The following is a 15,781-nucleotide window of genomic DNA, read 5'->3' on the forward strand; positions in this document are numbered from 1 at the left end:
TGCTGTCTTCTTTAAATGACTGCGTGGTAATGAAAAGTTAAGAGGAGAGCCAAATTAGATTGAATAATTGTTCAGTCATGTGGGTCAGGCTAGTTGCATAGCCTAGTTGTTAGACTGATTGCTCAAATTACATTGCCTCGGGTCCTGCACTTGGTTGGCTGTCTTCTCAGACCTTAACAAGGTTCTGGGAATTTCTTTTTCTGACAAAGTTTGCTTTGTGTTTGTCCCCTCCCCCCACTACTTCCAGGATGCTTCATCTGCAGACATCAGAAAAGCATATCGTAAGCTTTCACTGACTTTACATCCAGATAAGAATAGAGATGAAAATGCAGAAACTCAATTTAGACAAGTAAGTGAAATATGCTGTTATTATATATGTTTTGTGACAAATGCAGAAGTAAATATGTTATGGTAGAAATATGTAGAATATTTCCATTTGAAAATGAAGTAATAGTTTTAAAACATGGAAAGTATATATTTTTATTCAATTTCCTACTAATAAATTTTCACCAGCATTTTTTTAAATTAGAATATTATATAGGATTTTGTGCATGTTACTCCTAAGTAATTTCTTATATTTGAGAGTATTTTTATTTTAAAGTAATGCTTCTGTTTTAGCTGGTGGCCATTTATGAAGTTTTAAAAGATGATGAACGGAGGCAGAGGTGAGTGTTCGTTACTGCTTTTAAATTAAAATGTAGTTTCATGCATCAATTTTTAAAGGAAAGAATTAAGAGTCTTATTAAACATTTTATTTATTATAAGTTAGTATTTATTTTTGTTAATTCCAACAAGTGTAATGTTTTTAAAACCTGTGTTTAGAGCAGAGTTAATTTCTATTGAAAATATTCACTGGATTGATTCAGTACTTAGAGGCTTCTGGATCATGAGTCAAAGCCAGCAAGTCATGGCTTCATTAGATAAGATTTTTAACTTGGGTGTCTATACCCTGTGAAATACAAATGCAACTTGACTTCAAACAAATGCCCATTCGTTTTCAACGTATCGGTGAAAGCTGCTGCTTGAGCTTGGTGGGGTTTTTTGTTATTTTTCCTATTCCTTAAATGTTTTGTGATTAGGTAGTTAGTGATATTCAAGTTAGTGCTTTTTCTTGATGTTTCCTCACTCTCAAAATAATAAACCAGTTTGAGAGTGAGAGAACAGACTTGTATAAATTTGAGAAGATAGGAGTGGAAGAAATATATTTGCTTCTTTCTCCTATTTCTTTTGCCTTCCTTCCTTTCCTTACTCTCCTCCAGTGATTCTGTGCTTAGAGTTAAACTTTAGAGTAGAAGTGGCCCTCTCACTCTGAGACTTCTCTGTGCCCCTTTCAGAAGAGTGGTAATATATTGATAAAGTGGTTTATAGTGCCAGTGACTTAAGAGATTGCAGAGAGGCCCCTTTCCTTTACTCATACTGATGTGTGAAATGTAGACACTATTGCGGAGGGCTTCGGAGTTTTTTAAACTCAGACCCATGGTAAGAAGTACATTTTGCGTTATGCCTCAGGATACACACACTATACACACACACACACACACACACACACAGATTAATATTTTCTATTCTAAGCTAGTCTAGTCTTTTTTTTTTTAACAGTGCTGGTTGTGATCCACTAAAATGATTTCATGAGACACTAGTGGCCCATAATCCTCAGTTTGAAATATGTCGCCCTACAGTAGTAGAGTACCTTTTTTTAAAAAAAAATTAGGGATTTGAGATTTTAGGCTAAAGCCAGACTAAAAATCGCTCTCTCTCTCTGTGGGCTAATACATTTTAAAGACAAACCCCCCAAAATGATGCTATGTGGCATTCTGAATCTTTCTTCAAAAGCATTATCTGGAATTATTCTATATCCTAAAACATTAGCTACCACTCTTGGTTTTCATTTTAACTATTTAATTTGAATACCTCAGTTTGTCAGATTGTATAAAAAGGATTCAAGGTATTCTCTTGAAGTGTTCTTTTCTTTCTAACAAGGGCTGGCATTATTAGTCCAGATACCATAGCAGACATTCCTCTGGTTTGAGATAACCCATAGCGCTGAAAGAATCCTAGAAGTGTGTTGAAAGAAGTGTTGGTCATTCTGTGCGTATTTTCTAGTTGGTTTCTCTCAGTGAGCACCTAGTTTTGTTTCACAAATCAGGAAGGTGTCTGTAAAGATAACTTTATTTACTCTCCCAACATCTTTGGCATCAGATTTTCTCCTTTTTTTGTTTATTTTGAAAGTCAGTAAACTTTGTAACAATTTCTTTCATTAGTTTCTTTTTATTACTAAAATAATTATATATATAAAATGTTTCTTCATTAGCATAGACTTATCTAACATATTTTAGGATTAGTTCCCTTTGCATTTATTTTAGACACTTGGTAAAAAAAAAATGGTTCTGACAGTTAAGCAAACAGCTGTAGTATTTATACCCCTGGAGGCACAAGTAACTCATTGGTAACCAGTTTTCCTTGAGGCAAAAGTCGTAACTAATCAAGCTGAGAATCACTTCTCCAAAGCATGTGCCTGAGGCCTGTGGACCTATGAGTATTTAAACATACAGGAAAACTCACTTCTGCAGACAATTACCTATTATTTATAATGCCTTTAAAATTTTAAAAAAAAAAGAGCATATGGTCAGTTTTATCTTCTGAAAGAAGATCATCTCTTACTGGTATTAAAAAAATGCTCCTTAGTGTCACAATTATTTAATTGTTATAAATATTTATAAAAAATCCTTTTAAATGTGTTTCAGTAATTTACAATTTGGAAAGTTATCATAGACATATTTTCCTATTTATTTCCTTATATGATTGTGTTTACACTGAAATCAGATGTGTTCTGTAAATTTTGGTTGAAAAGGAAATAGATAAACCAATAAACCAGATAACTTTTTAACAACCTTTTTTAGGTATAATTTGCATTCCATGTGAGTCATCTGTTTTAAGTATACAATTTAATGATTTTTAATAACTGACAGTGTTATGCAGCCATCACCTTGATCCAGTTTAAGAATATTTTTATTGCCTTAAAAATTTCCTTGAGCCCATTTGCAGGCAATCCCCACTCTAACCCCCCAGCCCCAGGCAACCGCTGATTTGTTTTCTGTCTCAGTAAATTTCTTATCTGGACATCTTTACATCTGTCTTCTTTCTCTTTGCATTATGTTTTTGAGGTTCATCCATGTTGTAGCACATACCAATATTTCGTTCTTTTGTATTGCTGACTAATATTCCATTGTATGAATATACTACTTTTTGTTTATCCATTCACCAGTTCATAGACATTTGAGTTGTTTTACTTTTTGGCTATGATGAATAATGTTGCTGTGAATATTCACATGCAGTTCTTTGTGTGGACATATGTTTCCATTTCACATGAATAGATCCTAGAAGTGCAATTGTGAATAAACTGTTTAAACCCTCCCCTCCCCACCACCACCAAACGCATAGACTATATATAGCATAAAAATATACAGATTTTCCTGGTTAGTGTAAGGAAGCCTCACATACCAACCTTTTCTAACCTCCTTACTTAACTTGCTTATGGGGAACAACAGCCCATCTGTGTTCTTACATAAATTTCTATACAGGTACCCTGAGTGTTAGCCACAATAAAGTACTGAGTAGATATTAATCATTACGGATATACACTACATGGTGGTTTATTGATAATAACATATTTGCTTTTATTTTAAAATCTGTCTTACAAATTTTTAATCAGTTTTCTTTTGCTGTGCAATTTTAAATTTATTTATTTTATGTTGCTATATTTGTAAAAGATGAATGTATATTTCAATTTACTAAATAAAATCATGTTTTATTTACAAATATAGGTAAAATTATCTCAGCCTTTATGTGTTAAACTTTTACAAATTCATCAACTGGTTATTCAAATTAGATTACAGATATGTTTGAATCAAAATAAACATTAATCTAAGAATAAATCTATTTTATTATTTTTTCTTCCCTAATTAGGAGATATAATACATCTATTATGTACAATGTGTAAAGTGCTCTGTACCACAGCTTTTGGCAGAGACAGCGATCAATTAACCTAGACTTACTTCCTGCTTCAAAATGTGACCTAAATGGAAGTCATGTTGTTATTATTGTTTAAACTAAAAATTCAAGCTTTCTATGATGGGAAATTTGCAATTTAGGTAAATGCTAGAGTTATTTCAATACTTATTTTCATAAGACAAATTTTTTATTTTAGTTATATAATTACTATTTTATATTTCAAAATATGCTGTTTTAAGTTTCCATAATTTTTTTCCTACTGGTAAATAAAATTTTCTTTTATTTGTTTTCCAGTTTTTGTTAGACTAGATATATTTGGTGAATTATAGATTACAGTATAAAACTCACTAATGATTATGAGACCGTTTTTTTATATTCATCCTGTATATTTGAAGAAAATCAAATGAAATAAACACACCATATGTTGAATGTGTGGAATTAATTTATGTTTTAATTTCCAAGATATTGTCTTATAAGCCTATGATTTTTTACACTAGTGATGTGTTTATCATAGAGATTTACTTATGTGTATTTTTGTAACACATTCATACACACATACATTCTTAATCTGGTTTTAATAAGTAGTTAAGACCAGTTTGTATAACTCAATTACAGAACATTTTAACAGGGTTATGTGTTTAAATATGGAGCCTTGGTGGTGCAGCAGTTAAGAGCTTGGCTGCTAACCAGAAGATGGGCAGTTCGAATTTACCAGTCACTCCTTGGAAACCCTATGGGGAAGTTCTTCTCTGTCCTATAGGGTCACTATAAGTTGGAATCAACTTGATGGTGACAGGTTTTTTCATATATAAATATAGAAAAATAATGTTTTAAATTTTATATATTGTCAATACTGTATTTTTTTTCTTAAGTAACTTATGAAAATAGTATCTGTGTGTTTTTTAAGAAATTTCTTTATTTTTTCAGTTTTTCTTCAGGAAAGCAGTAATTTGTCTTTTAACAGCATGTACTCTAAAAAGTGAGCTGTAATAGAAGCTGTCTTCCCTTAAAATGGCTAGTAGTGTGAGCCGTAATGTTCATTGATAATAAAGTCAATACAGCATTGATTCTAAGCTTAATCCTTGGAGACTGTTGTTTAGAGTGGCATACATAACCTAGTAAATATCTTGTTCTATTTAATGTGTTCAGTGCATGAGGTTTTGCTGTCTTGAATTTGGTTGTGCAGGAAATACAGTTTGTATATGAGGTAGAAAATAGTAGCTTTTAATAGATATATAGCATTTTCAGCAATGATGATAAAATATTTGATCTGAGATTGTTAGCTGTGAGTTCAGCTATGTTTTCTTCCAGTACAGTTTAGAGCTAATGCAAATTTAATGCTTCATAATGCTATTAGGGAATTGTTGCCACTTTCTTAAATGTTCTTTATTAATAACCATACATTTTACATGAAGTTATTACATGGGAGAGATTTGCTGGAAATGTTTTTTGTGTTCACCTTTTTTTAAAAATCAACAAATTTGAAGTAGATTATGAATTTAGGATAAATTCAAGACTTAAGTTTGATTGGACTTCATTCAGATGTTTTAATATTGTGTTACACTACTTTTTACCAATCCATTTCTAATTTAAAATGAGTTCATTTTTACAAGATAGATTTAAACATAAATTTTTGAGGATAGGAATGGTAGCTTTTGATAAAATCATATTATTGTATCTTGGTATTAATATTTAAGAATTTCCATAATATTAAAAAGGGAAAATATTTAACATCAAATATTGTCCATCTACTGCATAACCATATTTTAATTTGTAGACTCGTGTACATTACACAGTTTGCCATTTTACAATTCTAGTACAAATTAATACCCTTTGCTTTGAACATTGATTATTATGATTTGATACCATTATCAATAACTTAAGTTGACCTAAAGGTCAGATTTTCTAGATTTGTTAAGAAAATATATTTTACATTTATAACCAATATTTTTCTATAGAGAAAAAAAAGTTGCCTGTAATAAACCCTCTATTTTTATTCAGCATGTCTCCAAGGTATCAATTTAATAACTACCAAAGTAGCTACTGCAGTTGTTGCATTTATATTGATTTACATGTCAAGACTGGCAGTTTAGCAGCTGTGCTATTATTCCTAGATTGGTCAATTTACTTGAGAAAAACCTACTACTGAGTTCTGCTGACCTGCCTGACAATATAGGCCCTATTTCTATTCCTGTAATTAGGCCTACAACTAACTCAGAATATTTTTAATTAAAATATTTTGGTCAATGTGTTGCACCAAATTAGGCCTTTCAGTGTAGATTTAATTCTGGAATTAGTGTGATTAGAATATTTAATGAGTTGTGTTCAATTAAGATTAACAGGTTATATGTGCTGAACATACAGTATTTGTGTGTGACCATTTTGAATTTTACCTCAAGTGTTTCTCCTTATTTTTAATGTTAGAAGTAGTTGCCTCCATAACTGTCTGGAAGGTAAATTTTATTTCAGTTGAAATTTTATTCTAAGGTAAATTTTTTTAGCCTAGTAGTAGCAAGAAAGCTGGTTTAAAATGCATTACTAGGAAAGCATATACTTGTTACATTCTCCTCTTCCAGAAAAAGCCAAAAATGAGGAAATTGCCATTTAAATGTTTACAAATAAACAGTTTTATTGAGCTATCTGGCATAAACATTTGTTGTCTCTACCTCTCTTTCTAATTTGGTAATTATTTTATTTTCTAAAGGAATATGAGCAATACAAAATTAAAAGGTGCTCATTTTATAGGCTTTTACCTCATTAAAAAGCTTTTATAAAATAATATGTATAACTATTTCAACCTCGAACCGTTTTATGGGGACAGAAATAAAAGCACTGACTAGAAAATTTATCCTGCATTTGTGATTCAATTAATATGTAATTCATGGTAACAAATGGAACTCTTATCTTCATTTTTTTTCCATTGAAATCCTTCCTTTTGTTGCTGACTTCTATGACGGTGTCTTTACACTGTGACAGATAAGAATACATGACTCCTTTAGTTTAGATGTCATTCCAGGAGTTACCTCATTGGGGTTCTGTAAAAACACAAGGTCTGGTACTCACAGTAGATTACTGTGTACTTTGAAGATTATCTGTCACTGGATCTATATACAGTGTTCCAAATTTACTAGACATTGTAATGTAGGTAATCTATATAAATATTAGGTGTTTTGGAGAAATTCTTTTCAGTTTCCTCTTTTTAAATATAGGAGAAATAATTTTTTGTTTGTTTTTATTTTAAACTCCCTATGAAAAACTGTTATATTTGCTACTGTAGGTATGATGATATTCTGATCAATGGACTTCCAGATTGGCGACAGCCTGTATTCTACTACCGGCGGGTGAGAAAAATGAGCAATGCTGAGCTGGCATTACTCTTGTTCATTATTCTCACAGTAGGTCATTATGCTGTGGTTTGGTCAATCTACCTGGAAAAACAACTGGTAAGTATTGGTAATAAATCAAATGATCTACTATCCTTAATTTTATATGAAATTTCAGGCATTTCTTTTTCAACCTATAAATTTTTCAATATTTCTATATGAACTCCTCTTTCTAATAATTTGTGTTCAATATTTAGTCTTGGATATATTTCTAAGTAAAGAGGAACTCATGAAATAAGAAGAAAATAACCTTCTTTTTAAAAATGTGGCATTTGAATCTGTTATAAAACTTTGTGAAGGCCCAAATATCTAGCTGAAAATTAGAAGGTAGGAGCCATGTTTTCTTAATTTTCACCTTTCAAATAGAAAAAAAATTTTTAATGTAAGAATAATTTTAGAAATTTTTATGTCACAGGTCCTTATATAATGAATGTTTACTTTAAAAATAAGATTTCAAATGAGTATTATAATTTCAGATGCGTTGGTTAAAATTTTTGTATACATTCCTTAATCTAATACACTGCTCTGTAGTTTATTATGCTGTGGATTCTTGTTTATACATTAAAGATAATCAAACGTCAGTATTCATGAATTAGTACCTGTTTACCCTTTCTTTTTGAAGTGACATTATGAAAGTTGAATGAATGAGAAAAAGTAAGTTGAATGCTTTCTCTGCTTAGAGAACTTTGATTGCTATGGAGATACATCTGACTGACAATGCTGAACTTCATGTGTGTTTAAGGACTGGATACCATGGCAACAGTTATTGTTAAAGATTGATGATTTTATTTAATCATATTGGACCCTACATACATTTGCGTAAATGTTCCTCTGTAATGTTTGCCCTTCACAGAAGAGTCTTGATAACATTTGAAGAGTACATATTAATGATAATCTGTAACCATAAGTCTTTCTGCATTAAGGATGAACTGCTTAGTAGAAAAAAGAGAGAAAAGAAAAAAAAGACAGGCGGGAAGAGTGTGGATGCATCAAAACTTGGTGCTTCAGAAAAAAATGAAAGGTGGGAGTATATAAAAATATTTTATAATTTGAAACTGTTTAAAAATATATTTTTGCTCTATATTCATTTCAGATATGCTAACGTTTACATTTGTAGTAGGTTTATAAAAGACTAATAATGTGCCATAGTTTATTAAACAAACTAATCTTAAGCAAAAATTAACAGGTTTATCCCCTTGTAAAGTCTTAATGTATATTTAAATAATATAAACCCCAAACTTGTGGAGTTTGAAATTTTTATAATGAACTTTAAAAACAAAATATTAATGGAAGAATCTGTCACTTTGAAGGTGTTTAGCTCAGAAGTGACAATATGTAGAGGCGCAGTAATATGCAGTACATATACTCTAAAAGATACCACCATTTCTTCTATTGATTCATAGAAAGAAGTAAAAGGTTTAAATAGTTCACACAGCAGGGCATGAACTGGATCAAAGTGAGATGGAGATCAGAGATTTTTCTGATGACATCAGTGAGTAATGATTCAGTGAAGTGCAAATGACATTAATTTTTATGTATTGGTTTGTTTATGCTACAATCCTCATATCTGGTTGTCACATTTTAGAATGATGATAGTCTTTTATAGCTGAAATAATCATAAGATTTTAAGAAATTCATTTTGCAGAAGTGATGAAAAGTCCAGGTTAGAAAGAGGATTTTTGTTTTTTATGTTTATAATTTGATTAGGAGCCTCTTTCCCTAAAACCGTAGCCTACATTCTTTTACTTGCTGTATATATTGCATTTTTAAATTTCTATATTTTATGATATAGAATAACAGATTAAGTGATAACTGTCGTCAGTATTTTATTAAACAGTTTCTTCATTTTTTGTTGAAATAGGAATTAGAAAAAAGAATTTATGATCTTTATAAAAAAAATTTGTCTCCCAACTTTCTGTATATATTTTGCTATTTTAAAGTTTCCCATTTTTTCTTTAGATTGCTGACAAAACCACAATGGCATGATTTGCTTCCATGCAAGCTGGGAATTTGGTTCTGCCTTACCCTAAAAGCATTGCCTCATTTAATCCAGGTAAAATATACTTCTTTCATTTAATATTAGATGCTTTCATTTTAATTATTCGCGTGATAATTTATGCCCAGCGTCTGCTGTCTGAATACTGATATGCAGTGGTTGCTTCAAAATGTTGATTGAATTGAGTAGTATCTATATAAATGTAAACCTAATTTAGAATAGTTCTAAAATTATTTAGGTATCTATACCTATGACTTTCTCTTATATTGCTTATAGAACACCTTAAAGACACTGAAAAAGGAAAAACAATACCATCTTTAGGACAGACATAAAAGCAATAAAAATTTAATCCACTGTTATCATTTAAGGCATGTCCAGTAAAATGAACACGACTCAAGTAGCTGGTCTCCCATTATTTTAATACATAGTATAAAACTTTACATGAATATCTGTTCATTTATTCAGAAATATATGTTGCTTTCCATTTTATTTGAAAATTTAAATGACATAAAGTATATTTTTATCTTATATTGGTAATCCAAGTTTCTGTTTCTACTTAGTCTTGATGATCAAACAACTAAATATGGCAATTTTTCTAATTTTTTTACATTTAGCACATTAAAGTGTATTTTATTAAATTATAGCTTTGATCATGTTAATTATTGTATCTGATTAGAAAGTTCCCAACTCATAAACATATTTAAAAGTATATATAACACTTTCTGGTGTACAAAATTTGAGTTCCTTTGAGATTGTAATTTTGGGGGAGGGGGAATGCTTCATTTCAGAAAATAGATGTTTCTAAGTTAGAGGGCCAGATAATTTTTACCCAGTTCTACCCACTTTTATATTCATGTATCAGAGCTGTTTTTCCTAATCATTTAAGGAAGTGAATGAGTTCAACTTCTGCATGTTGTTCTCCTTTCTTTTCATAATGAACATTTTATATTTCAAGGGAAAATGAACTAAATGTCAGTGGTGTGCTTCTTTTTGACCTTTAAGAAATGATCAGTTCTTTCATCAAAATGGTTAACCATAATAGTTATTGCTTACAGAGTCTTGTATATTATTTGCAGGTAATAAAGATTGAAGTATTTGGGTAATTTAAAAGCTTTTGTTTTTAAGTTGTTTAGCATGTTTATTTGAATAAACACAATGCTGTGTGCTATGTCTGTAAGACTTAGTAAGCAAGAGGGAAAGTATATTTATCATACTCATATGTTTATGAGATGATATGATAGAAAGATATTTCAGGGCAGATTTTGTTACATTTAAGTCTGGTTATTTCTTGCCAGCTTTAGAATCTGTGGTAGGTAAAGCAGAGTATAGATGATTTAACAAATGTAGTCATGAGGCAGTATAAATAGAGTATCATATAACATGTCAATGTTAAATGCTTCTTTATAATTTTAATGTGAGTACTTTGAAGTAAAGTTTATTTGGGAAAATTAACATTTTTCTTGGTTAGTATTGCAGGCTAACATGTGAAAATAGAACCAATATTTTATGATGGTTTAAATTTATAATTTATTGTTCTAAATTATCTCCCTGTGATATTTAAACCCAACAGATTGATTGTTTTGCCTCATCATAAATTTGTAGAAAATATTTAAAAACAGAATTTTATTAAAAACTCTTTTTAGTCTCTTTAGAAACTGTACTTTCTTAAACTGTTTGAGCAGTTTACTTTTTGAAGTTTTTACTTCAGGGTACCTGTTGCCTTTCAGTTTTGAGATGCTAGGCATTAGGTGTTACAAGTTAAATTTTATAAATCTTTATAAATCTAATTTTTAAATTTTGTTTTAATTATTTTTTGACAAATGTATTCATAGAAGAAAAATAAAATGATTTTCCTTTTGTAAAGCAAGTACTTGATATTTTAATCTTGCTTTAGGGACATAAAATTAGTTTTTCTGGTGTTCACTCAGAAAATAATGTAATGGATAGTAATGGACGTTTTCTGACACAGATGGTAATAGTGAAAGTATTTTTGATTGATAAACCTATACCTTTTCAAAGCCATCAACAAAACAATGCTGGATAGTTGCTGTTAGGATTAGATTTTTGTCTGCTTTTTCTTAAGTCTGCAGTGGCTTTTGTATTAATTGAGTTCTATGGGATCTTCTTAAATAAGATATTCGTGAAATATAGAAGAAGCCTTCTTAACCTGAAGCAATCTGGATTGGTAATTTGTAAATTTGTAAATTTGTAAAATTTGTAAAGCTCTAAGTATAAAAAATGATACAACCTTAAGCATTTAAAGCAGCTACTTCGTATTTATTTACCACTCTTGTGATACAGGGCCAAAGTTTTGTTTTAAAATAGGAGTCCATTGATTAGAGTTAGTTATCTGTCTTGGTTTCTTTAAAGACATATTTGCAGTCTTACTTTCTTTAAAGAAGAAATCAAACTTGATTCTTGGGAAGCAATATATAAGTGTATAATCCCTAGTAGTTTTTTATGATTTCTCCCCAGTCTTTGATAATTAACTCACATCTAGTAAACACCATTTTTAGCAGCTCTTTTACTGAGCTTTCCGAAGCATTCAACTTGGTTTTCATAGAAACAACTCTCATTTTCTATTCACATTTCATCTTTTTTATATAATATTTAGTTGACCCATGTAATTACAGTCACAAGTATCACTGACATAAACAGGGTTAAGAGCTAACACAGTCAACTCTTGATAAGCATACAGCAAGTTAGTTCAGCAGACATCAGCTAAGAGGGTTTTACTTCTGTGTATGAACCCCCCTGAATTTCATGGAAAGTTCATGTAAAACTGAGCTGCAAATATTTTTTGTCAGTATGTAGCTATTGGATAAGAAACAGGGTTCAAACTAAAAGTAGGAGGATCAGAGATTTCCAGCAAGTGACCTTTATACTGGCATAATCTGTACCCAAATCTTGTCATTCTCATACCAACAACTCTTTCCTCCCCACCTTCTTCCCTTTCTATTCTTCCTATAAATACTGTTTCCTTTACTCAGCTTCACACACATATATGGTTATCTAGTAGGGTTGGGAGAAGTGGCAGTTCTGACTTAGCTTATGCGCCGAAGTTCACTATTTATTGCTTAGCATCTAAGATCCCTAAGAAAACTCTATTGCTTGCTTAGCCTATCTAAATTCTTTTCTATCCTCTCTGCTAAATCACAGATGAGAATAGTTATATCAATATTTGATGTATAAGTCTTCTGGTCATATGTTTAGAAAAACAGTTCTATGAGTTCAATAAAAATTTATTAAACACATGATCAGTACAAGGCAGTACTGGCTTAGAGGTGACTGTGCCTTCTAGAACCTCATAGTCAGGTAGAGGTTATAACATGAATTAAAATAATTGTGATACAATGTGGTATATAAGCCTCACATGTGTAGCATAAAAAATGACTTCTGAAGATGTCCAGAAAAGTAAGATTGTCTCTCTTTAGGATGACCAAGGAAGACTAACACGAGGAGCCACTTGAACTGGGTCTTGAAAGATGAATAGACACTTAACATTAACAGTTAAGTGCCCACTTTGTGTCCTAGGTAGTTTGCAAAGATAATTTTGTAGATACAGTACTTTCCATATAATCATACTGTGTTAAGGCTGAAAAAGATGAGGATCACATTGTAAAACTGCTTTTTTTTTTTTTTTAAAGACAATATCACATAATTCATTACTATCATCTACGATTATATCCCAGGTCTCCAAACTCTGAATATACCCATTTATGAATTTATATTCTACCAGACAAGTCTGCTATGATAAGCCTATAAAGGACATTTAGACAAAAACACAATTAATTAATAGTATAACGAACTATTTTCATCACACGCATTTGTCAAAGATACGTCTGTATTGTGAGGATTGGGAGAGTTAAAATACATAATGGCTGTTAAATGGTCAGAAAATACTCAACAGTAGTTCTATCATCAGGTAAGACAGTTAAAAGTATCACTTTGATAGCTCCCTTTGATTTTTGAGAAGGTCCTTGTTACCTCCATAATGTTGCTTTGAGAAAGATATTGAGACAATTACAAGAAGTGGTACATTTGAAAAAACGAAGTCAAAGAACTAAAAGCTCTTGTACTTGACATTTTAAACATTTAATAATGTTAAATGAATATCATATATTTCTCACATGGGAAAGTATCCTAGGATGAAGATCCATGGATATTGCTATGTTTATAAAAATGTATTATCCGTATCATTCACATACCCACATGGGCAGTAAAAAGTCATAAGGAGAAATTAAAGAAAAGGAATATGGAGAGTGTTTATGAATTGATGCGTAGCTGGAAGGCTAGTGTATACATAAGAGAGATGAGAAAACATTGGCGAGAGTCAAATACATGACTATATGCGTGGAAGCTGGGAGAACTTAAGAAAAGGTGTTTAGGTAGCTAAGAAAGAAAGTGGGATCATTAGCAGGACACATGGAATATGAATTAGAATATAAAAAGGACCTTGGACTATATGAAGAGAGGGGCTGTATGCTTCAGGCTAGAATTTAATTTTAACATTAAAACTGTAGCCCAGTGACACTTTCACATTTTACCAGTCTATTTCTCTTCTTATGGTAGTTTTCAAGACAATACATGTTCTCTTGGATTCTAACTCAACCGGTCATCTGTATTGGCTATATTCATCCTATAACCCTGGACAATTTTTTTAACCTCCAAAATGCCTTTCCTGGATATTTTTAAATTGATCATTTGTTCTGTAACCATAAGGGTAGCAAACAGTTGATGAAACATGATCATTGCCATAGCATATTTTCAGTGTAACCCTTATAACGTTTATTTTTGTCCCTGTTTATTTGTGTTGGAGCCTCAGATATTTGAGCCCATAATAATTTCAATTGTTAAGACTGTCAATTTCTTACATAAAATTAGTAACTGCCAAACTTCCCAGATTATTACCAGTCTGAGTCATAGTTAGTTCATAGTTCTCTACATTTTTTGAGATGAATTCTTAAGTGTTCAGAATTTATTTGCTTGGTAGTTTATATTTGATTTTCTGGGAATTCACCATTTAAGTTTCTCTCTACCTGATATGTTCTGTAATTTAGAAAATGTAAAACTCATTTAAGTATACATTACCTAAAGTTGTAAATTTTTGACACTGTTAATTCCCAGTCCTATCTTTTCTCACTACCAAGCAGAACTTAGATGAAAACAGTTAAACTAAAACTTAGGGTAGGAAGTTTCCAGAATGCATATCCCCATCCCCATTCCCATCAGGAACTGTAGGTTGCCTAGGAGCAGCGGCTCAGACAATAGAGGAATCTTCTCTTTATTTTTCTGGCTTTTACCTTAAAAAGAAAAAAAAAAAAAGCTTCTTAAGAGAGTAAAGGGAGTACTATACTACTTTATAGACCTATATATAAATGGAAGCATCCTCCCTCCCACGAAGCTTCTCCCATGGAGACCGCAGCTGTTGACAAGCCTTGAGGTCACCCTCCCTTACAGTCAGGGCCCTTCCTTTCTAGCCCCTTTGCTTCTGCTTGCTGGGACTCTGTCAGAAACCAAACAAATAAAACATTCATAGCTAATTAGCAGGGGGAGAAAAAGCTTCTAAAAGGCTAGGAGGCATTTGTAGCAAGCTGAGTTGCCTGCTCTTGTACTAAGATTTAAATACAGATTTTCCAAGGGATGAGGAAGCTTGCTTTTACTATTGTAATAACTTTTTTAAAAGCTTTGGAGTCAAAAATACTTTACATAGGAAATATGTAAACAAATGAACAAGGATAGAGAAACTCTTTTGAATTTTTATAAGGCTGAAAATCTACTACTGAAGAACAAAGGGATACAGGACAAACTACATGAGTACACAACATGAGACAAAGATTCCATTCCTTCCACTCAAAGTAGGGCATAGGATGCAAGTAATAGGATGTCGGAAGATAGAATGTAGAGTTTTGTAGGTTATTGTTAGATGTACAAAAGATAAGAAACCAAAAAATGTCAGGATTGGGTAATAGTTAAGACCCAGATTGGTGAAGCAATTTGCCCAGAGTTGACACAGCCAGTTAATGGTAGAAATGAAACTTAAAGCAGATGAAAATAAACATTAAAACATAAGAAATATAAAAGCTAAAATAGGATAAATTGTTCAACGACTGGATAGCTAAAGCTGTATTAATAGTCCCTATCAGAGTATTCCGAGCCCTGGTGGTGCATTCAGCTGCTAACCAAAAGGTCAGCAGTTCGAATCCACCAGCTGCTCCTTGGAAATCCTATGGGGCAGTTATACTCTGTCTTATAGGGTCACTATGAGTTGGAATCGACTCGATGGCAATGAGTTTGGTTGTTTTTTGGTTTTATCAGAGTACTCAGGTTTGTTGCCTAATTATTATTTTTTTTCCTTTTTTTTATTGTTGTAATTAAATGAAGTTTACAT

The 15,781-nt window shown here is 31.5% G+C and overlaps 1 protein-coding gene across 8 annotated transcripts in view; it reads left to right on the forward strand.

The window, feature by feature from the left end:
• The window catches only part of DNAJC1 (DnaJ heat shock protein family (Hsp40) member C1), a 343,339-nt gene that overhangs the window by 115,965 nt on the left and 211,593 nt on the right, over positions 1-15,781 (forward strand). For 7 of the 8 annotated variants that reach the window (XM_023735039.1, XM_004380540.2, XM_023735041.1 and 4 more), the window contains 5 exons: positions 248-349; positions 619-665; positions 7,289-7,454; positions 8,318-8,415; positions 9,354-9,447. In XM_023735039.1, coding sequence (XP_023590807.1) covers positions 248-349; positions 619-665; positions 7,289-7,454; positions 8,318-8,415; positions 9,354-9,447 — 507 coding nt within the window. Of the gene's footprint in view, positions 1-247; positions 350-618; positions 666-3,988; positions 4,152-7,288; positions 7,455-8,317; positions 8,416-9,353; positions 9,448-15,781 lie in introns of those variants that run through there. The other variant, XM_023735046.1, reaches the window with a different exon arrangement.

Source organism: Trichechus manatus, unplaced genomic scaffold (genome assembly GCF_000243295.1).
Source record: "Trichechus manatus latirostris isolate Lorelei unplaced genomic scaffold, TriManLat1.0 scaffold00075, whole genome shotgun sequence".
Lineage (NCBI taxonomy): Eukaryota > Metazoa > Chordata > Mammalia > Sirenia > Trichechidae > Trichechus > Trichechus manatus.